Genomic DNA, 22,260 nt, shown 5'->3' on the forward strand with positions numbered 1-22,260 from the left:
GTGCCGAGTCTTAATTTATTCACTCTGATTTAAGGTTTTGCGTGCCAGTAATACATTTTAACATTTTTAGAAGGTCTCTTTCTATGTCTATAATATATAACTAAACTATTGTTGTATGTAAAGTAAATAAGATTTTAAAAATGTTTAAGAAGTTTCATTTAAAATTAAATTAAAATGCAGAGTCCCCCGGACTGGTGGCCAGGACCCGGGCAGTGTGAGTGCCACTGAAAATCAGCTTGCGTGCTGCCTTTGGCACACGTGCCATAAGTTGCCTACCCCTGCGTTAGACCTTTGCTAGAATGAAACAGAACAGCTTTCCTAACAAATTTGATGCCTGCATTTACTTTACCAACAGATTCATAAACTTTTTCCTATTGCTCTACCTCCACCAACTCAAGGCCATAATTTTAGAAGGACAGTGTGTAGCTGGAGAACTAGGATCATAACGAAAAAGACAAAAGCAAAGTCCAAATATTTATACAATTTTTCTACAAGCAAGACTCTAAGCTCCAGCTTTCAAGGTATTTCTTTGAAAGCAGGCAGGCAAAATTGATCTATAATAGTGTACTCTGAGCCGAATTAAAGCAAAAACTGTCATAATTTATCTACTTAAAAACTGGGTGGGCACTGACAACCCTGAGGAAATGACACTACTTTAGAAGCATATTTCATTAATTATCACTGGTCTCCACTCCATTTCCTCTTATCTGCCCTAAGTGAATTCTATAGCTTGGAAACATCAGCATGTGACAACCTACTAGAACATCTCACATGCTAACATTCTAGTTAGGTGCAACTATGCAGTGCCTCGTTTGTATATAATGACTAACCTCCACCCTGGGTATTTACATTTGAAAGGTCCTTTTCAAAGTGTAAATCAAAGCTAATTAGATCTATTCATATTACCAGAAGTCATTTTGTTGCCCTCTTGCTCTACACAGCCCAGGAGCTGAAATCAGAGTTCATTTTTCATGCTTCAGGAGTGGACTTCTTATCTGTGTATGTTGCACAGGAATGAAGCTGAGACTTGAAAAGGATTCTTTGTGTCCCAAGGCTCCTTATGGACCCTGGTGGTCTCTAGACTGCAACTCAGCTGTGTGCCAAAAAGGTGGCTCCTTCTGGCAGAACCCCATTAGGAGGTGTATAAAGCTTGTTTCAGTGAGAAGCCACTCATATCATAGAGCAGGCATATGCCATGAGTTACCATAATTCTATGAAGGCAGTGTTTGTGATATGGCTATGAGCTAGCACTAGCCATTACCAGTTCTTGTAGGAAGTGTAACACTCTTCTGGGGAATGACAAACCCAAACGTCTTCAGCAGTATCACCTGCAGTCTGGGGTGACACATAAAGCAAATGGTGCGGTCCACTCATCTGCTTCGGAAAATCTCTGTGTTTGTGGTGTCCATTTTTCTTTGAGTCTTTATAGAAGGCTGCAAGTGCTGCTGTGTCTGTCTCTAAGAGTCTGTCTCTACTTCTTTAAGAGTTAGTTCACTGTTTGAGAAATCAGGTTTCCTACAGGTATAATTTAACTTAATTTTGGACCTACTTTCCCTCCTTTTTCTTTTCTTTTAGCTTTGTACCTGAAGGTGCAAGGAGTAGTTCAAAAGCTGATAAAAGTACGAGTGGTTTGGAAATTATTGCCGCTCCAAGTTATGGAGAAAAAGGCAGTTACTAAGATTCCTATAAGTGGCTATTTTTTTTTTGCAGGGGGCAGCAGATAGTTTCTGCAATTACAAGGGCTAGACTAAAATAACACAGATTATCAGCAATCATACATCACCATATGAGGTGGTCACCAGCTGGGGTCAGACAGTAATATCATCCATACAACACAAAAGCATAAAATCTCCATTATGCGCTATAATCAGAAGCAACTGCTGCTGGCCACCCTCAGAGGTTGGATTCTGAAATACATGGACATATGGTCGGGATGGCAATTCCAATGCTTCCATTTTCACTTTTCACCCTGCCAGTTCCCTGGTTTTTGGACCATGAAGTATGTATAAATATGAAGTGACCACCATTGGCATCACTGAGGGACACAATGAATGAGAATCTGAATCTGAGGTCACAAAACACATGAGAGCATTTAGACCAAGGAATATGAAGGAAATTAAACACACACATTTTCTCTCTCATTGTGGGAAAGCTGCAGCATTTGCAGTTACAAAGAAGTAAACATATTAGGCCAGATCGTCAAGTGATGTAAATCTGGCATAGCTCCTTTGAACAATGGATTTACATCAAATTATACCAGCTGAGGATCTGGCCCCTTGTATCAAAATTCGCATGTAACTTTTACAAACGGAAATATTTTCCCACAAGCAAACTATCAACCTGATTTAAAAAAAAAAAAAATGAAAAGTGTAGATGAAGCTTTATTGATGGGTGCAGTATCCTGGGTGCAATTTGCTGACAATGTGGGATAGCGTATTTCCATTGTGGTGTTAGCCCGTCGGAATATACTATACAAGGGGCTGTTCTATTTGTGAATGTGGTGGGGGGAGGGACCCCAATAAGGACTGGGAAGAGAAAGGCAAAGAAAGAAAAGAATAACCTTGATTAAATGAATCAGCTGCACTCTGTAACAAACAAATCACAAACCTTTTCATTCAGCAGCTGTTCACTGAGGTGTATAAGCTTGCAATCTGTTAGCCTGTAGAATGTTTGGAGAAAAGTCAAACATACTGTATCAATACATATTTAGTCAAAGCAGACATTTCTTTTGTACCTTTTTATAAAAAAAAACACACATTTTTTCAGTTAAATTACCATAGATAAAACTGTTCATGTAATTGGAAAAAGAATCAACTGCTCTTTTTCTTGTTATGCTTCTTCTGCCAGTCCTGACAACTAACGACAAGAATTCCTCTGGTAATCGCGGCAAACAATCCATAAAGAGAATGGACTGTACGGTTGGCTCACACAATACACAGCAAGCAGATTTTTGTTTCCCCAATTTCCAGCATTTCAGAGCATCACATAAATAATTGATGACCCTTTTGAAAAATTAAATATTCAGGACAGCTCAAACTCATTCTCCAGACCTACATTTGTGCCTTCCACATTATCCCTTAATGATTCTAAACAAACTTAGCAGCATTTTTTTTTAAATGCCTTTCAAGCACGGAAAGGCCGAGTTTAGAATTGTTCCATGTCTTTCCAAGTTAAGTGGTTAACTGCTCCACAATCATACACAACACACTATGTGGCTAAAACAGAAATCTGGGAAAGAAACTGAAAAAAATCAAAGTAACAATGACTAGAAGCGCAAGAATAGAGCTAGGCTGCTAGACACTAGCAGAGAATCTAGCTCATAAGGTAGAATAGGAGATTGCCTTTCAAGAATTCAGCCCGGAATCCTTTGTTTGAAGAACAGTTTCCTCTCTTTTTTTTTTAAATATATACTTGTCATAACAGTAGACAGTCCTGTTTAGATATTTTGCAGATGTGAAGACTTCACAGTTCTAAGAGCCGGATTCTGCCCTTTAGATATTTATGTACAGCTCTGATTGGCATTCATAGGCAGAAATTGGCCGGAGGCTTTTAAAATGAGAGCTATACTAGGTAGTAATATTACTTTTAATGCACCAAATTCTATTTCCCAAGATGTTACTAACCATTATCTTGCTACTCCCAATATATATGTTTAATTAAACATGGTAGCTATGGGAGCCTGATTAAAAAAGGTGTTCATTCCTTTTTGTAACTGCAGCTTTGCTTATTTCTAAGGATAACATCTACAGTCACTATACTGTTTAATGGATAACACTTTTCCAGTACCAACTGGAATCAATGGGCAGTCACTTGGATATAAAAAAGGTAGGAATGGAGATGGGCAAAACTTGACCATAGTGTTGGGTGACAAGTCTAACGTTGAGTGTGTCATCATGTTTCCACCCCAGAACAGGTGGTGTCCCATGAAGCAGAAACCTCTGCTTCACACCAACAGGGTTTCATTGGATTCAATTGCTTTCTTACACCTGAAAATCTATCTGGTTGTTTTTACATATGGACCAAAGAAAATAAAAATTAAATAAATAAAAGACTTAGCCTGTGCCTCAGGGAAGTTGCACTGCAGTTTTTAATCTTCACTGTGACCAGATTGGAGCTGGTAGGCCTCAGTTTTCATTATAATTTGTCTTTCATGGATTCTGAGGGTGCAAGTGGCTTCCTGACCCTGCTGGCAGGTTCCAGGCTCGATTGTCTCTCTGGTCATCTGTTGTGTGTGTATCATTGGATGAGGGCTGAACTGTAGCTGAATCCATAGCTGCTAGACAGCGACAGGGACTGCTGGTGCTCCTCGCCCGGCTCTGAGGTGCAGCTGGGAAACGTCTGTGCACGAGACACCTTTGCTGAACTGAGACTGTGACCTGGAAGGAAGGCAGAGAACAGTGTATTATGAATCAACTTATTGAGCTTCAAAAACAACTGAGCTGAAAACGTTCTCTGAATAGGCTAATAAGATATTAGCCATAGCTCTTTCTGACCTGGCAACATCCTCTATACAAACAAGTGCATCAGCTCCATGCTGTATTTAGACCCTTTTAGCCAAAGAACACTCAGACAGAGGAGAAAAAGAACAAACCAAGGGGTTGGGCTGCATTTTCGGTTCCCTTCCTTTATTTCCTCCATGAATCAAATTCACAAACACTGATTTATTCATATTTACTCCCTTGTTCCTGGGCTTTACAGCAAGGAATGCCTCCAACGCCCCCAACCCCATATGATTAGATTCTGTATTGTTTTGGGTACGCACATGCATAAGGATTATTTGTGTGAGTAATTTCAGGAGCAGGCTGTTACGGGAGAGAGTGACTGTAAGTGGGAGTCATCCTTGCTTTCCCCACATGAAATGACTTTTTATTTTAGCACTGTCAAGCTCTAAAGTGCTTTTCTAGGAAAAAGGCTATGTAAGTCTCACTAGTTCCTTTGGAAGCTGTGGAGAGCTTTCACCAGCACAGAATTCAATTAGTTAAATCCTTCAGTGGATGTTGAATTACTAGGGTGACCAGATCAGAGATATAAAATATCGAGACACGGGGGGAGTGGCAGAGCAAAAAGAAAAAAAAAAAGGAGTTTCAAAGGGGCCGGGGGCATTAGCAGGCCCTGGCCGCGTGTGCTGCCCCCGTGGAGCCTCCCGGCCCGGCCACATGCGGCACGCGGTGGGTCCGGGCGGGGGCAGCGTGGAGCGGACAGGGGCTCCTTCCCGGCGGGACGCACCTCCTGCCATCCCGGGCACATGCGGCGTGCGTTCTCCGCGCCTAGTCTCCCTCCCGCTGGGAAGGAGCCGCTGGAGCGCAGCAGGGCGGGAAAGGCGCGGGGCTCCCCGCCGGTGGCGGGACGCATGCCGCATGTGCCCGGGGCGGGCCACGGGGCGCGTCCCGCCGGGATGGAGCTGCAGTCGCGAGCGGGAGGGAGAGGCGCGGGGCTCCTCGGCAGCAGTGGGGATTCGGCCCCCGCGCTGCCCACCCAGCCCCTGCCCGGACCCATGGCGCTGCCCTGCGGGCTGCAGGGCTGGAGCAGCCTCTGCGCTGCGCTCCCGGCCCCGGGCCTTCATGTGCAGCGGCCCGGGGGCCGGGCAGGAGCCCTCTGGCGCGACGGGGGGCTCAGAGCTGAGCTGACTCACCAGCTGACTCACCAGCTCCAGGATCCAGGCACCACCACCACCCACTCCCTCCCGGCTTGTGCCGCCATGCACCTGCAAGCCTGGGAGGGAGAAGGAATGCCGCATGGTTGGGGAAGTGGTGGGGCCAGGGCGGGGATTTGGGGGGAACCAATGGGGGAAGAAGGAGGCAGAGCCAGGGCGGTGGGGGAGGAGAGGGGGGCGGCGAGAGTCCCTCCGGGAGGGCAAAGTTTCTTGTTTGTCCATTGTCCCGACCAAACATTGGTCGGGACGTCGTGGGACAAAGAAGCAAATATCGGGACAATCCCGATAAAATCGGGACATCTGGTCACCCTATGAATTACACACTATCACTAGGTATCACCCACACCTACATTTCCTGTTCATTCCCTCTTATGCACTATGTTCTTCCCTAACCTTTCTTTCTCCCTGTTCCCTTTACTTCTTTCTCTCACTCCCAAACTGTTCTTTCTTTCATGCTGCCCCTTGTGCTTGGAACAGTCTCCCTCCCACTTCTTGTCCACCTTCTTTTTTATTTAAAATCCCTCCTCAGCACCCATCTCTTGCATAAATTCTTCCTCACCATAGATTATGTCCTCCCCCTTATTTAAATTGCTGTTTAGATGAATTGTGTCTTGTTTGTGTTAGACTGTAAACTTTTCAGAGCAAGAGTCAGGTCTTATTTTGTGGAATATCATGTATATTTATGGTGTTTTATAAATACTCAGTGATAATTAACTGAGTTAATAATTCAGAACTAATGGCAACCCTTTCTCACATGAGTAAACCCATTGTTTTCAATGGGATTACTCCCATAAGTCAGACTCCATGCAAAGGTGGCCATAAGCATAGATTGTTTGCATGATAAAATTGCATGTAGAGGACATGAAGGTTGGGTAAAAACCAGCATTGTGCATTTGCACTTTAGAATTAATCTGGGATGGACCATGGTCCATGTGTTAGAACTGTTGTCTGATTTTAGGAGGTTAATATTATTAATTTGGATAATATGGATTATAGGCTTGCCAATTAATCTGATCAGAAGATAATAAGGTTCTTGTCCCAGTGGGACAAGTGGGTCACCCCTCTTATGGAGCCTGAGCACTTGAGCCCTCCTTTTATGTCCCAAATTAGTTTCTTTACTCACAAAATATTAGGTCACACTTACTCCATAGCCTGCTATCTTTGTACGTATGGATGACATATACATACATATTAATGACATTAGCTCATTCTCACATCTGTTATTTCTGTCCTAATCAGTTATTTTGGTTCTTTCCAAGTTGTGGTGTACCTGTTAAGTTTAAAGAGGATATGAACTTAGATAGCCCCCATACCATCCTGCTTCAATGCATCCTTTATCTATCTATGTTAAAGGTTGCAACCATATATGGACTTTATGCTTTAGCTCATCACCACCTATCTAGGTGGAAAGTCCCAAACATATGTACGCGAACTTTGCCTTAGCTCAACATACAGGATATGGCCTGTGTGTACCCTGGATTACAGCCAAAAATACTCTAATATAAACCTATAAACCTATTATAATAAAACAAATAATAAAGCCCATAAGAAAATAAGAAACCCATAAGAAAAGATATATAGGCAAGAAAGCAGGCAAGCTCTACAGTCTACAAAACTCTGGACTGGGCATCAGACTATCTACATTCTCAGCTATGCTATTGATATTCAGTGTGACCTTGCCCTAATTACTCTGAATTATGGGAAAGTTAAATGATGTGTCAAAAGCCACCCAGCAAACCTGTGACAAAACTGGGAATAGAGCTCAGATTACCCAGTTCCCTATCCTATAGATTTATCTACCTCAGATGGAAGGTTTGAGACGTAATTAATTATCTACAATTGATAAAACTCTTTTAGCTCCTTAGATCAAAGGATAATTAGTGCAAATTCTTATCCATCTTTTTCACCTTTGGAATCCACATTCAAGACTAGAACTGAAGTGAGGTTGGAAAGTGCTTATTAAAATATATTTAGTAAATTAACTATATATGAGAAGGTAAAAGAATAATCCTCTTAGACAAAGCCAAAATTAAATATTTGAATGGAATGAAAGGAAACTATTAAGTGAATAGTGTGATGGTCTCCCACTGAAGAATCTCAAGATAACTAGCAGTTTTCTGGAACGATTTAAGCCTGAACTAGTAGAGCTGGAATAGCAATTATGCAGCTGATCAGGAATGAGACCCATTTGCAAAACTTTGCCATAATGGCTGTCCTTGGAAAAGTCTGGCTATGGCCACTGCTATAAGTCTATTGCTTCATACAAAATTACAGGTCACCAAAAGGCAAGGAAATGAGCAACAATATCGAGAGAGGGGAAACAAACAAAACGACCAATCAACCCAGCAACACTAGAGACAATAAAACCACAGACTGCTTTCCCAGTGGCAACTTAATGATCACAAAATCCCTTTTATAGCATGCACAGCAGACTGCATTCTGTCTGTATAGCTTTCCTCACTGGGTTAAATTAACATTAGCTATCAAAATCCTGACTGAGATGCCAAGCCTAAATGTCTTTCTGCTTCAAGGAGCCTTTGCATGAAACTGCATTAAAATGTAAACTGGCAGTGAGGTCTGAACAGCAAAGTAAAACTATTGAAAAAGCACAAGCGGACTTAGATAGTAAAGAGTCAATTCTGAAAAGCTTTACTCATACAAGAGATTCAATTGGGACCTAGCAGAGCTTTATATTTATCTGGGGTTTGCATCATAATGATCTGTTCTTTTTTAACTTAACTCAAACCTATCTCTGGACCAGTCACATGCTCTTATGTTTTTTCAAAGCTGCCAGTATCTTTTCTGAAGATGTAAAGGCTTGTTCTGTACTTACATGAAAGCTGGAATAATACAGTTTTTAATGATTCCTACTGGACTCTTAATGTAGAAATTTTATTGGGTCTGCAAAACTTCACCAGGAAAGTATTATGTTTGTGAGCAACACAGGCAGAAGAACAAAGCTAATTATATATATTCAACATGTCACTGGTCTTTTCTAGTCTTTGAAATGCATTTTGCTATGTACAATGGTAGGATCTCATTAGAAAAAGACTAGATGGTACACAAAGAAATTAATCAAAACAGGAAAGATTATCTTAGCAATATTCTACTGCGTATTTTGAAATGTATGACACCAGTGAGCATGTACCTAAAACAAGTCCTACCCCCCTGTTTGGTTCTTTGCATTCCCTTTAATGGTTGTATTGTATCTTTGTTCATGTGTTTTGGTATCTGGCCTTCCTTTGTATAAACCAGGGGTAGGCAACCTATGGCACGGGTGCCGAAGGCGGCACGTGAGCTGATTTTCCATGGCACTCACACTGTCTGGGTCCTGACCACCATCCGGGGGGCTCTGCATTTTAATTTAATTTTAAATAAAGCTTCTTAAACATTTTAAAAAAACTTATTTATTTTACATACCACAATAGTTTAGTTATATATTATAGACGTATAGAAAGACACCTTCTAAAAACGTTAAAATGTATTACTGGCACGCAAAACCTTAAATTAGAGTGAATAAATGAAGACTCAGCACAGCACTTCTGAAAGGTTGCCGACTCCTGGTATAAACCATGCAAAAGGAAAAGAACAGTCCTGGAGCTCACCAGGAGTTGGCAGAAACTGGTTTTTCTTTTTCACAGATCACTCACTCATTGCGAAGGATTGAAGTCAGTTTTCTCCCATCTGCTCACTCTGTGGGATTCACATGGATATTTCAAATCCATTCGGGTGTTTCCTCACCATTTCAGCTGAGAATCTCCTGTCTCAGTGGAAATCTATGAACAGGCTGGTGACTAATTCTGAATAAGAGTTAATTCACTTTTGTAGGATTAACAAAACAGCTTGTGGCAGTCCATACATTTGTAGACAGTAAAAATGATTGTTCTTTAGTGAAGCAAATTTCATTGAAGCACGATATGGAGGGAGTAAATTTGTGTGAGAGATGATTTAAGTCTGATAAATGATTTTAAGCATTTTAAAAAATTATATTTAACTGCCATTTGAAAACCTTAATAGTATATATATTAAGTGACAAATCTTGCACATTCCCGCCACCATGTGTTAAGCTCTCTTGAAGTGGAGATAATGTGATTCCACAAGTACCACAAGCCCTCTTTTCCCCTTCTAAAACTTGTGCATTCCATATTCCAGACTTGGCAGTGTCCCTGATGCTCTAGGATGAGCAGAAGTTGGGACGGGGAAGAACCACCTTACAGAGATTCTCTGGTCTTTCCTGTGGAGGGCACTAGGGCCATATGAAGCCTATCCCAGGCTTCTAAGCAGGAGTTAAGGCTGTGGAGGGACCTAGAGGGAAAGACTCCTACTCCCTCTAACCCTCATAGAATTCTCCAGTGCTCAGTCCTGTCACTTGGACTGGGCAGGGTATTTAGATTTAGACAAAAATAGTCTGTAAATACTAATCTTTTGGGCCACGTTCTGCATTTTGCACCACATAGGGAAATCCACAGGAGGTAAAGGTTTCCCTCATGGAGGACCTATGCTTCTGGATTTGCACTGGAATCTACTCTCCCTGCTTCTTGCAGCCATGTTGCCAAAGCCTCCTCTGTTCATCTTTTGTTAGGCCTCTCTTCTAGTGGAGGAGAGGACTACAGTGCACAGGGGCTCCATTGAAACATGAATACAGACTGCAGATACATTAACTTTTCAGTGGATTCCCCACCAAGCTGGGGTGAGGTGGGGTAAGACAGGAGAATAATGCACGTAGTGCATATATCTTCCCAACCCATCACCTCCAGACACCTGACCCAGTGAAGGGCTATCCAGGTGGGTGATTGTTTTTGCAGAAGTGGCTCTTCCACCACTTCCAGGTGCTGAATGGTAGAGGGAAATTCATGCACAAAGAATTCAAGAGACAGAACTGGGGTCTAAGTGGCTGTTTCATAGAGCAATAGAATTCTAGACAGCAACAGTCCCAAACTAAATTGTGGTAATACCACCAAAAGTGCAATCAAATGATACAGAAAAGTCTGCTTATGTATAAATTAGGGTTGTCAATTAATCGCAGTTAACTCAAAAAAAAAGTATCGTGATTAAAAAAAATTAATCACAGTTTTAATCGCACTGTTAAACAATAGAATACCTATTTATTACATATTTTGGAGTGGGGGGACAGGGTCTATTTTAGCCACCTCACAGTTCGTACGGCTGGAGTGGCAACCCTGTTCTTGCCCAACCTACGGCCCGAGGTGCTGGGGGTTGCCGAGGCTGCTGCACCTCCGGGTCCGCATGGCCCGAAGCGGTTGCGTTTCTATCAGCAGGCTTCCGCCTTCCTCGGCTCCTTGGATCCTCATGAGTGCCTGGTCCTGGGCGGGGACTTTAACACCACCCTTGAGGAGCGGGACCGCTCGGGGACCGAGCAGTGCCCAGCCGCTGTGGACGTCATCCAGGAGATCGTCAAACATCACTCCAACTGGACAACAGCTCGATGTTCACTTTCGTCCGGGTAGAGGCCCATCGGTCGCACCACTCCAGATTGGACCACATCTACTTGTCACGTTTCCACCTTTCACGGGCTCACTCCTCCAACATTCGGCCGGCCCCATTTTCAGATCATCATCTTGCCACCGTGACGGCCTCTCTCTACCGGCCTATTGGCACTTCAATAACAGTTTGTTGGAGGATGCGGGCTTCGTGGCGTCCTTCCAGGAGTTCTGGCTGGCCTCGTGAAGGCAGAGGCGCGCCTTTTATTCATAGATTCTAGGACTGGAAGGGACCTCGAGAGGTCATCGAGTCCAGTCCCCTGCCCGCATGGCAGGACCAAATACTGTTTAGACCATCCCTGATAGACATTTATCTAACCTACTCTTAAATATCTCCAGAGATGGAGATTCCACAACCTCCCTCGGCAATTTATTCCAGTGTTTAACCACCCTGACAGTTAGGAACTTTTTCCTAATGTCCAACCTAGACCTCCCTTGCTGCAGTTTAAACCCATTGCTTCTTGTTCTATCCTTAGAGGCTAAGGTGAACAAGTTTTCTCCCTCCTCCTTATGACACCCTTTTAAATACCTAAAAACTGCTATCATGTCCCCTCTGTCTTCTCTTTTCCAAACTAAACAAACCCAATTCTTTCAGCCTTCCTTCATAGGTCATGTTCTCAAGACCTTTAATCATTCTTGTTGCTCTTCTCTGGACCCTTTCCAATTTCTCCACATCTTTTTTGAAATGCGGTGCCCAAAACTGGACACAATACTCCAGCTGAGGCCTAACCAGAGCAGAGTAGAGCGGAAGAATGACTTCTCGTGTCTTGCTCACAACACACCTGTTAATACATCCCAGAATCATGTTTGCTTTTTTTGCAACAGCATCACACTGTTGACTCATATTTAGCTTGTGGTCCACTATAATCCCTATATCCCTTTCTGCCGTATGCCTTCCTAGACAGTCTCTTCCCATTCTGTATGTGTGAAACTGATTTTTTCTTCCTAAGTGGAGCACTTTGCATTTGTCTTTGTTAAACTTCATCCTGTTTAATTCAGACCATTTCTCCAATTTGTCCAGATCATTTTGAATTATGACCCTGTCCTCCAAAGCAGTTGCAATCCCTCCCAGTTTGGTATCATCCGCAAACTTAATAAGTGTACTTTCTATGCCAATATCTAAGTCGTTAATGAAGATATTGAACAGCGCCGGTCCCAAAACAGACCCCTGCGGAACCCCACTCGTTATGCCTTTCCAGCAGGATTGGGAACCATTAATAACAACTCTCTGAGTATGGTTATCCAGCCAGTTATGCACCCACCTTATAGTAGCCCCATCTAAATTGTATTTGCCTAGTTTATCGATGAGACTAGCATGCGAGACCGTATCAAATGCCTTACTAAAGTCTAGGTATACCACATCCACCGCTTCTCCCTTGGGTTTTATTTTTAAAATAAGTGATAAAAGGTAGCCCCATCTTCCTGCTCAGTTTTTCTAAATTTGCTCACATTTATGTTCCTGCTTATCCCCTGTACTCCAGCTCCACACCCTATGACTCCTAAAAAAAGTCCCTTCTTTAGAGGTCCCATCCACACATGCCTGCCTGTGATTCCTTCCTTACCTCCCCTCCAGGTCCCTCAGCCCCTGCAGTTTCCTTCTCGCCCTCTGGCCCCTTGCATCATCCACTCCATGCCCCCTCAACACCTCCCCTCAATGTTCCTTGCTTCCCATTCCATTTTTAAATATTTAAAAATTGGCTAGAGGCACACAACTAGCATCTGGGTTGCAGTCCCTTTAGCATATTGTGCTGTTATTGGCAGGGACTAGATCTGCTTGTGTAGTGGGACAGCACCAAACAAAATGGTGACCCAATCCTGATCAGGGCCTTTAAGTGCTGCCATAATACAAATAATAAAAGATGATAATTACAAATGGGGTGGGTAGCACTGCCAATTATTAAGGTTATCTGACATTGCCCCATCTCAGTTCCCAAGGTGTAAAATGGGGATAATTCCACCTGCTCATCTGATAAGCATGATGTTATGAAAATAAATTCATTAATGTTTGTGAATCACTCAGCACTTTAGTATAAGCGCCATAGAAAAACTCTGAGCAAATTCATAATTCTGTCTTTAGAGCAGGGTTTAAATAGTGTGCAGTAAATAAGGACCTTACATTGAACAATGAGAAGGAAAAATACAGTAAAACCTCAGAGTTATGAACACCAGAGTTACAAACTGACCAGTCAACCACACACCTCATTTGGAACTGGAAGTACATAATCAAGCAGCAGCAAAGAAAAAAAAATGGGGGGAGGGGGGCAAATACAGTATAGTACTGTGTTAAATGCAAACTATTAAAAAATAAAGGGAAAGATTAAAAAAAAAGGTTTGAGAAGGTAAGGAAACTGTTTCTGTGCTTGTTTCATTTAAATTAAGATGGTTAAAAGCTGCATTTTTCTTCTGCACAGTAAAGTTTCAAAGCTGTATTAAGTCAATGTTCAGTTGTAAACTCGTGAAAGAACAACCATAACATTTTGTTGAGCATTATGAACATTTCAGAGGTACGAACAACCTCCATTCCTGAGGTGTTCATAACTCTGAGGTTCTACTGTACTGAATAAACACCACCCATCCACAAAGGCAGGGATCCTATGGAACAAATAGTATGTGCTCATGTCATTAATGACTATCATCATACTTATGCACAAGAGGTTCAAATTAAGATTCCCAGACACCCTTAAATTTGGTATTTCCTAACTTTGGAGTGCTTGATTTTGCAATCTTAATAATGTGCTTTTAATGTAGTTTTTAATGTAATAAAAATAGCCGTAGATGTCTAACTACCAAACTATGTGCTTTGTGATGCAAATGAAAATTGTAACATTTGCAAGCACAAGTGCTGATGAGCACAAAATGTCAGGCATTAAAGTTAATTATTTTTATTTTATACAGTAGTGCTCAAAAGTCAGGAATACAGCTCCATGGTGGTACATGCTACAGAAAAATATGGGTGTTGAAAACTAAGTTCTATACATCAACTTGTGTACACTCAGAGCCTGAAAAGTGGAATAAGCAAAGCAAAGTAAAACAAAGTCTACTTTTCATGAGAAATTCATTGTCAAGTTGTCGCACTCTTAATAAATGGAGCAGTTCAAAAAGCAATGGTATCATGGCAGCCAATGGGGAATTTATTTGCAGTGTTGCAGGGAAGTTGGAAAAAGCAGTAAGTTAATGGATGCTTGAAAAATAAGGGTATGTGAGAGTGTGTCTGTATATATGTGTGGGAAGGAGGGGGAAAGAGACAGCTGTTACATTTTGTTTTCACATATTTTTTCACTCATTAGGCTCTAGAAATGGTCCTTTGGCCTGAAAAGTTCACAAAACTGGTAACAGCTTTTAATCTAGATTTATATCCTCTAAAGACATTTCCATCGTCAGTGAAAGCTCCTTCTATTTATTTCAGGTAAGGCCCATAGGTTGTGGTAATGTTGTTGTTTTGATAGGGAGTGTGTCTCCAGAGGTGCTTCCAGCTGTATATTTTTGGCAGCATCATTGTAAAGAATTATGACAAAAACGGAAAGGCACAGTAGCCATGATCTTAATTTCCACTGGGAAGAATGAAACACTAAATTGTTATTGCTGCTGATTTTAAAGGGAAGCTTTAATCCTTTTGTTGAGAAGAAATAAAGAATCGTCTTTTTTTTAACCTGGATACAGAAGATGGTCCTCAAACACACTTACAGCAACTTCAAGTCACCTTAAATGGCTATTATTCTATCAAAACAGGATAATTTCATTTAAAGCAGAAAATAAAGAATTGTGGTTACTCTACTTAGCTTATATTGGTTAAAATTCTGCCTACAATTCAATATTGAACATACAATATCTTATTAAGCTGTTGATGAGAAACCACTTTCATTTTTTCTGTGTGTCATTGAATAGGAAAACTAAAGCAAAGTTTCATAGTAGGGTAAACTGCTACAAAGTAAACCTGTTATTTTGCTGTGAGTATGTTTATGTTCATGTATTCTTTCATGTGTTCTTTAAAAGCTCAACTCTGGATTTGATCAAAAATGAAGTCAATGTGAGTCTCTACTGAGTTCAACGGGCACAAGAATGGGCCTTCTGTGAGGTACCGAGCATCATACATGTCTATTTATTTCAATGAGAGTGGAAAACATTTTCCACCTTTCAGGATTGGATCATTATTGTTTATCTTAAGAGTTAATGACTCTGTCATCAGCTCTTCCCAGAAAAGGGAAGAGATTGCATATGCACTGGTAGAGTGGACTTCAGGATACTTCTGCGCAGCTAGTTCAAGAAGAAAGAAACTACAAAGGAATCCACGTACCCCGATTTCTCAAAAGGTGTTGACAGTGCTCAGGACTCTATAGGTTCAGGTCCTTTGTGAAAACCAACTAAAAAGGGGCATATATGGTCTCTCAATCACATTGGCTGAGACAATCAGGGACTCAGACAACCCATTATTATGTGATAATTGGAAGGAGGTTTATAAATGAAACAGCAAAACTTTGGTTTAATTATTTGTTCCTTGCTATCCAAAATGTAGCAAAATAACTTTGCCTGTAGGTTATACCAAAGGTTAACAGGGCCAAAATAGTTTTGCATAGGACCCAGATAATTTCATCATCTTGTTCAAGCTCAAAACTAGAAGAGCTTCATGTGGTTGCAGGATTTTTTTTTTCTTTTAACAAAAGCTTCACAAAGCTCTACTAATAGAGAGTTGAGAATTGGTATATTAGAGAAAGAAATATGAAAAAGGCTGAGGAAGTGAGGAAGTCACCTGAAGACAACATTGTTCTATTTCCTTTGAAACAAATGTTTGAATTAGACTGGAATGATAAATATTACATATTTGGTCTGATCCCAAAGCAAACTCTGGCAAAAATAAAATAGGCATATAATAAATCAATAGTAAGGAAAGAGAACCATTTAAAAAATAGCGTACTATTGGAATGACCTGGAAAATAGCTAAGGACATAAGAGTAATAAAACAAGAAACAAAAGCAAAAGGAGATGGCTCACTGCACTGCATTAGTTACTTGAATATAGCAAGAAATCATTTTATGAATCAATTTATTGTTGATTTCACACCTAAACAGATTTATAAGACCATTTTGTTTTAGATCCTTTAAAATTACCTCTACCAAAGTACTTTCACACAGGTAGCTTATATCAACAGTGCTAGTTTCTTGATTTACTGATCTGTTATCTCTTATTGGACATTTTCATGTCTCTCAAAATGTAATTTTCAATTGTTACCCAAATATGCAATTGAAAGGACAGTATCAATTGCCATATTTATTTTTTGAAAAAAACATATATGCTGATTCCTGATCATGATTTCACTCTGAAGTACTCTTAACAGAGTTACAGTGCAGAGGTAACTAACAAATTCCACCACGGGTTTTGAGGATATATATAATAGGCTACTGGTAAATATTTACTGAACTTTAAATCACTTTGACATATGCCCCTTGAAACTGCTATCCCTGAAAACACTTTGTATGTGATAATGGCTATATGCAATGCACTGGCATTACAGATAGTAAAGTGACACAGTGGAGTGATTAATATTAGAAGGCCTTAAAAAATAATAGAGGAAAAAAGTTACATTTTTTGAAAATATAAAGCTAGATATAAAAATAGAAAGTTAATAAAAGCTGATTGCTCAGAGATGTTAAAGCTTTTTATCTAGTATAGTATTGCTGATCTTTCCTGGCCTGACAGTGTTTCCATAAAAAAATACTCTATTTGAAGGATTGATAACTTATTATAAAAAAACGTTCCAAGATAAAACTCGCCACACAAAGTTTGAGGCCAGGGAGCAAATTTGATTTAGCCATTTGGCGAGAATATGATTTCATCACGTTTTCGTAAAACTGAAATATGGATTTGGTTTAAAAAATTGGCTACCAAGCAACATAATTTACACACTTTTGATAGTGGGAAAACCGGGGACAGTGGAGTTACACAACACTTAGGCCATGCCCACGCTACATACATTACCTCTGACTGATAAGTAGAGTAGACAAGGCTGTAAGGTGGCACACATTATTGTGAGGACTATAAAACAGAAAGCAGTCTCTGAAACTATCTGGTTCTCTCAAGCTCTGCATGCCTCCCTGACTGCACAAGAGCAGCAGAAGTTGCTCCCTGTTGTGAGGATACACCTCTGCCTCTACTCTACAACTGTACCTTCCAAGTATATACCTGCTTTAGGACCAAGTTTTGTCCCAACTGCATAGAAGCCAGTGGAAATGTTGATGCTTAGACTCTGGTCACAACTTATCCCAGTGAAGGAAAGATTGTGAAGGGAAGATATACCACAGTTCTTGTGGTATATGACATGGTTTTATGGGAGAATTTTTGCTCTCATAGAATCAGTCTGGCAAATGATCTTGAATGCTTATGGAGCAATGTACTATCAGATAACGCCCAAGTTGGGGGTACTAGTTGGTGTGTGCTATAAACCACCAGATCACACTAGGGAACAGGATGACCATTTCCTTATGCAGCTATCTACAATGTGTAGGAAACAAAGCTGTGTGATCCTGGGGGAACTTCCATTTGAGTGACACATACTTGGCGATCTCATGCTCCCAGCAGTAAAACATCCTTGGAATTTCTAAACATAATAAATGACAATTTCCTAACTCAAAAAGTGTTGCAACGAATATGGGGGAATTCCATATCAGAATTATATATATAGAATATATAGCATATATATATAGAAAGGGAAAGTTCATAGTCATTAATATAAATGAGAAGTTAAGAATTGCAGAAAATTGATATGGGAATCCAAGGGTCACAAAGACAAATCTATGGCTAGTAGAGCAAAGGACAATAAGGAATTAAAAAAAATATAATAGGAACAAAAAGCATCCTGACAATGGTATTTGGTCCATTATTAGATGGAAACAGTAGAATTGTCTATAATGATGCAGAGAAGGCAGAGGTGTGCAATAAATGTGTCTGTTCTATTTGGGGAAAATCAGATGACATAGTCTAATCATATGGTGATAGTATTCTTTCCATTCCACTAGTATCTCTGGAGGACGTTAAACTGAAGTTAATAATGCCTAACATTTTAAAATCAGCAGGTCCAGATAACGTGTGTCCAAGAGTCTTAAAAGAGCTGGCTGTGCAGTTCACTGGATGTTTGATGATTGTCAATATGCCTTGGAACACTGGGAAAGTGCCAGAAGACTGGAAGAAAGCTGAAGTGGTGCCAATTTTTAAAAATGGTAAACAGGATGACCCAGGTAATTATATGCCTCTGAGCCTGACATCGATCCCAGGCAAGATAATAGAATGGTGGATACAGGATTTGATTAATAAAGAACTAAAGGAGGGTAATGGAATTAATGCAAATCAACATGGGTTTATGGAAAACAGATCACGTCAGTCTAACTTAATAGCTTTTTATGATGAAATTATAAGTTTGGCTGATAAAGGTAACAGTGTTGACATAATATATTTAAACTTCTCTAATGTGTTTGCCTTGGTACTGAATATTTTGATTAAAAAACTAGAATGATATTAAATCAACATGGCACACATTAAATGGATTAAAACCTGGTTAATGTATAGGTCTCAAAATGTAACTGTAAACAGGAAATCATCATGGAGAGGGTGTATTTCCACTGGGGTCCTTCAGGAACTGGACTTGGCCCTATGCTATTTAACATTTTTATCAATGATCAGCGAGAAACCATAAAATCATCATTGATAAAGTTTGCAGATGACACAAAAACTGCGGGAGTGGTAAATAATGAAGAGGACAGGTCAGTGATTCAGAGCAATCTGGATCATTTGGTACACTGGGCTCAAGCAACCAATATGTGTTTTAATACAGCTAAATGTAAATGTATACCTTTAGGAATAAAGAATATAGGCCTACTTACAGGATGGGGGACTCTATCCAGGGAACAGTGACTCTAAAGATTTGTGGGTCATCGTGGATAATCAGCTGAACATAAGCATCCAGTGCAACAATGTGGCCCAAAAAGCTAATACGATCCTCCAATGCATAAACAGAGGAATCTCAAGTAGGAGTAGATGGATTATTTTACCTCTGTATTTGGCACTGGTGCAACTACTCTTGGATACTGAGTCCAGTTCTGGTGTCCACAATTCAAGAAGGATGTTAAGAAATTGGAGAAGGTCCAGAGAAGAGCCACAAGAATGATTAAAGGATTAGAAAGCCTGCCATAGTGATAGACTCATGGAGCTCAACCTATTCAGCTTAGCAAAGAGAAGGTTAAGGGGTGACTTGGTTACAGTCTAGAAGTACCTGCAGGGGAACAAATATTTAATAATGGGCTCTTCAATGTAGCAGAGAAAAGAATAACACAATCCCCTGGCTGGCAGTTCAAGCTAGACAAATTCAGACTGGAAATAAGGTGTAAATTTTTATTGGTGACCATTCTTAACCATTGGAAAAAGTTAGCAAAGGTTGTCGTGGATTCTCCATCACTGACAATTTTAAAATCAAAATTGGATGTTTTTCTAAAAGATATACTCTAGGAATTATTTTGGGAAGTTCTGTTGCCTGTGATATGCAGGGAAGTCTGACTAGATTATCATAATGGTTCCTTCTAATTTTAATTTTAAAATTAATTGACAACAATAGCTAGAGTCAGCCATGGAGTACACTTCTCTATATAAATACCTTTGCAAGAGCACTTCAACCTGATTTGAGCATCGCCCCCCGCTTTCCCCGATATATGGCTGTGCTAAATTGTACCACAGTAGGCTGTGTGTTTGTGTACATTCTGATTCTTCAGCAACACCTAGCTATCCTCACAATACATAATCCTACATGTATGGAATTCTACTGGAATTTTTGATGTGATTGGAAAGAATTAATAGTTTAGAAATATGTTGCAATATAAAGTTCGATTTGCATGGTATCTAATTCCTGAATGAGCTTGTCATTCAACACAATGATGTAATGCCATCATATTGCAGCTTCTGCTGTACAGTCCTATGTCTATTTTGTATGCTAGTGCTTGTATCACTCATATACACTGATACCACATAGTGAGGGAGGTAAGCACAAAGAAGTTGACAAAAAGAAATTTGCTCTACTGTGGCAGACTTCATAAAAGTAGTCACAATATGTATATGTTTGGGACACCTTAGTTGTTTTCCAGGTGCAGGCAGATATGATTTTGCTTATAATTGCCCTTTGAATGGACAAAGCATTATAAATGGGAAACAAGTTTATGTTTATGTAACACTCCAATACTTTTGCATCTTGTTTGTCTCTTTTCCTTCATAAGTCAACAAAGCACATTTCCCATTACTCTCCCTCTTGGGTCTTTCTGTTTTATTCTTTAAAATATCTTTTCTCATGGTGTTTTCTCAGGGTACTTAGCACCTTATGGGATTGGACCCTAGGAGTTAGAATTTGAAAGGTAGTAAGTAGCACCTCCTCTGAGTATCGACATCTCCAACTTAAGCTCATGAGAGCTGAAGATGCTCAGACCTCTAAGGGTAACGCCATTCCCCCTCTGCCTGCACTTTGGGGGGGAATGGGAATATTTTGTCTAGAATCCAGATGGCTTCTTCATATGGTCCTTTATTAAAACTCTATGTATTATACTTGTCTGAAACACAAAGAGTGTTACAGTGTACAGGGACAATTGGTCACTTTAGAACTATACTATTTATTTTTCCCCATAAGGAATGGAATACCTACCAGAGTCATAATACTTCATTGAAAAGTGATGTTCTTAGCAGATACCCATCACCCTATGCCATAAAATCCCTGTTCCCTCTGCTCATATATCATACTATACTATTTGTTTGAATTGCTGCTGCACAGCCAGAAAAGTAGCTCAGATTCCATAGTAATAAGTGTGGTATAAATAAGGGAAAAAAACCCTAGATAAACAGGGAGTGAAAATCAATTAATAAATCCCATTCCCGGGACAGTGCTAACAACTCTGACGGAACAGAAATTATGCTGTTTGGAAGTATCCAGTGCATTCTATGTCAGCTTGCAGTCAATAATAGAGAGAGAAAAATCAGTGTTTGCCAAACCTCTAGCAAAGGATTTTTATTCTGTAGTTTCTAAGTGACTATCCAGGAACAAAGAACAGCAATGAGAAACTAAAAATATTAATATAAAAAACTGATTGTGTCTAACTACTGATAGTGTTTTAGAAAAAAAATCTATTTAATTAAATGCAACATGGATGTAAACATGTGGGGATAAATTCTGCTCTTATATGCACCATGTGTGGTTGCCACCAATTTAATGGGAGCTATAAGCACATTCAAGGGCAGAATTTGTCTCCCAATGTTCATTAATCTTTCTGAGGGACTCTCTGCATCAGCTCCACTGTACACACAATTGTGAAAAATGGTGACGGCCTTCCCTCTTTGAATTTTATTCTGCGATACGTCCATCTGAGGAGCTCTCTAAAGAAAAGTCCAGCATTTTGCACGCGTACACATGCCTGCCCTCCATACACACACACAGAGAGAGACTTTCATTAAGAAACCAACAAGTTCCCCCAAAAGGAATGTGTAGGAATCCTTGATGCAAGAGCACACTCATATCTCAACAGTGTCTACTACTATTTTTATACACATTTTTAAGACAGCCATCACTTGCATATCTAGCCAATGATACATAACTATAGAAGTACATCAACATCTCTTCAAGTAAAGGAACCAATTCTCCTTCCATCATTCCAAAATCATCTGAATTGTTTACTTATGAGCAGATAAATTTATTGTTTCTTACACTAGCATATTGTTCCAGTACAAAGCTGTTAAGGGAATGCATACTGAACAAAATGATCATAATCTGACGGTTGAAAGACTTGGACTTAATCACCTTGGACCTTCAATGCAATATCAAACCCATATTTACTGTAAAGATTCTGTGCAAATTTCTACCGAGACTGTTGATTGACACTACTTCATTGACATATTATACAGACTGGATGCTGACTTTGCAGGCCAATCAAACCGTAATATTTTAACATGAGATCAGGGTGGTAGGGAAAACTCAGGAGACAGTTTTTCTGACCCACATGAACCAGTCCTAGACGTCCTGCAAACAAATAGTGATCAAAAGTCATAACATCTGATTAATTAAATCTAACCAAAGTGAGTTTTACTTAA

General features: G+C 40.1%; 1 protein-coding gene across 2 annotated transcripts in view; it reads right to left on the reverse strand.

Moving 5' to 3' along the window:
- Nucleotides 1-244: 244 nt before the first annotated feature.
- Nucleotides 245-22,260, reverse strand: part of DOK6 (docking protein 6) — a 400,728-nt gene continuing 378,712 nt past the window's right edge. Inside the window, exon 9 of one of the 2 annotated variants that reach the window (XM_034762544.1) lies at nucleotides 245-4,376. In XM_034762544.1, the coding sequence (XP_034618435.1) occupies nucleotides 4,149-4,376 (228 nt within the window). In that variant the 3' untranslated portion in view covers nucleotides 245-4,148. The remainder of the gene's footprint in view (nucleotides 4,377-22,260) is intronic. The other variant, XM_034762545.1, reaches the window with a different exon arrangement.

The sequence above is a fragment of the Trachemys scripta genome, chromosome 2 (genome assembly GCF_013100865.1).
Source record: "Trachemys scripta elegans isolate TJP31775 chromosome 2, CAS_Tse_1.0, whole genome shotgun sequence".
NCBI lineage: Eukaryota > Metazoa > Chordata > Testudines > Emydidae > Trachemys > Trachemys scripta.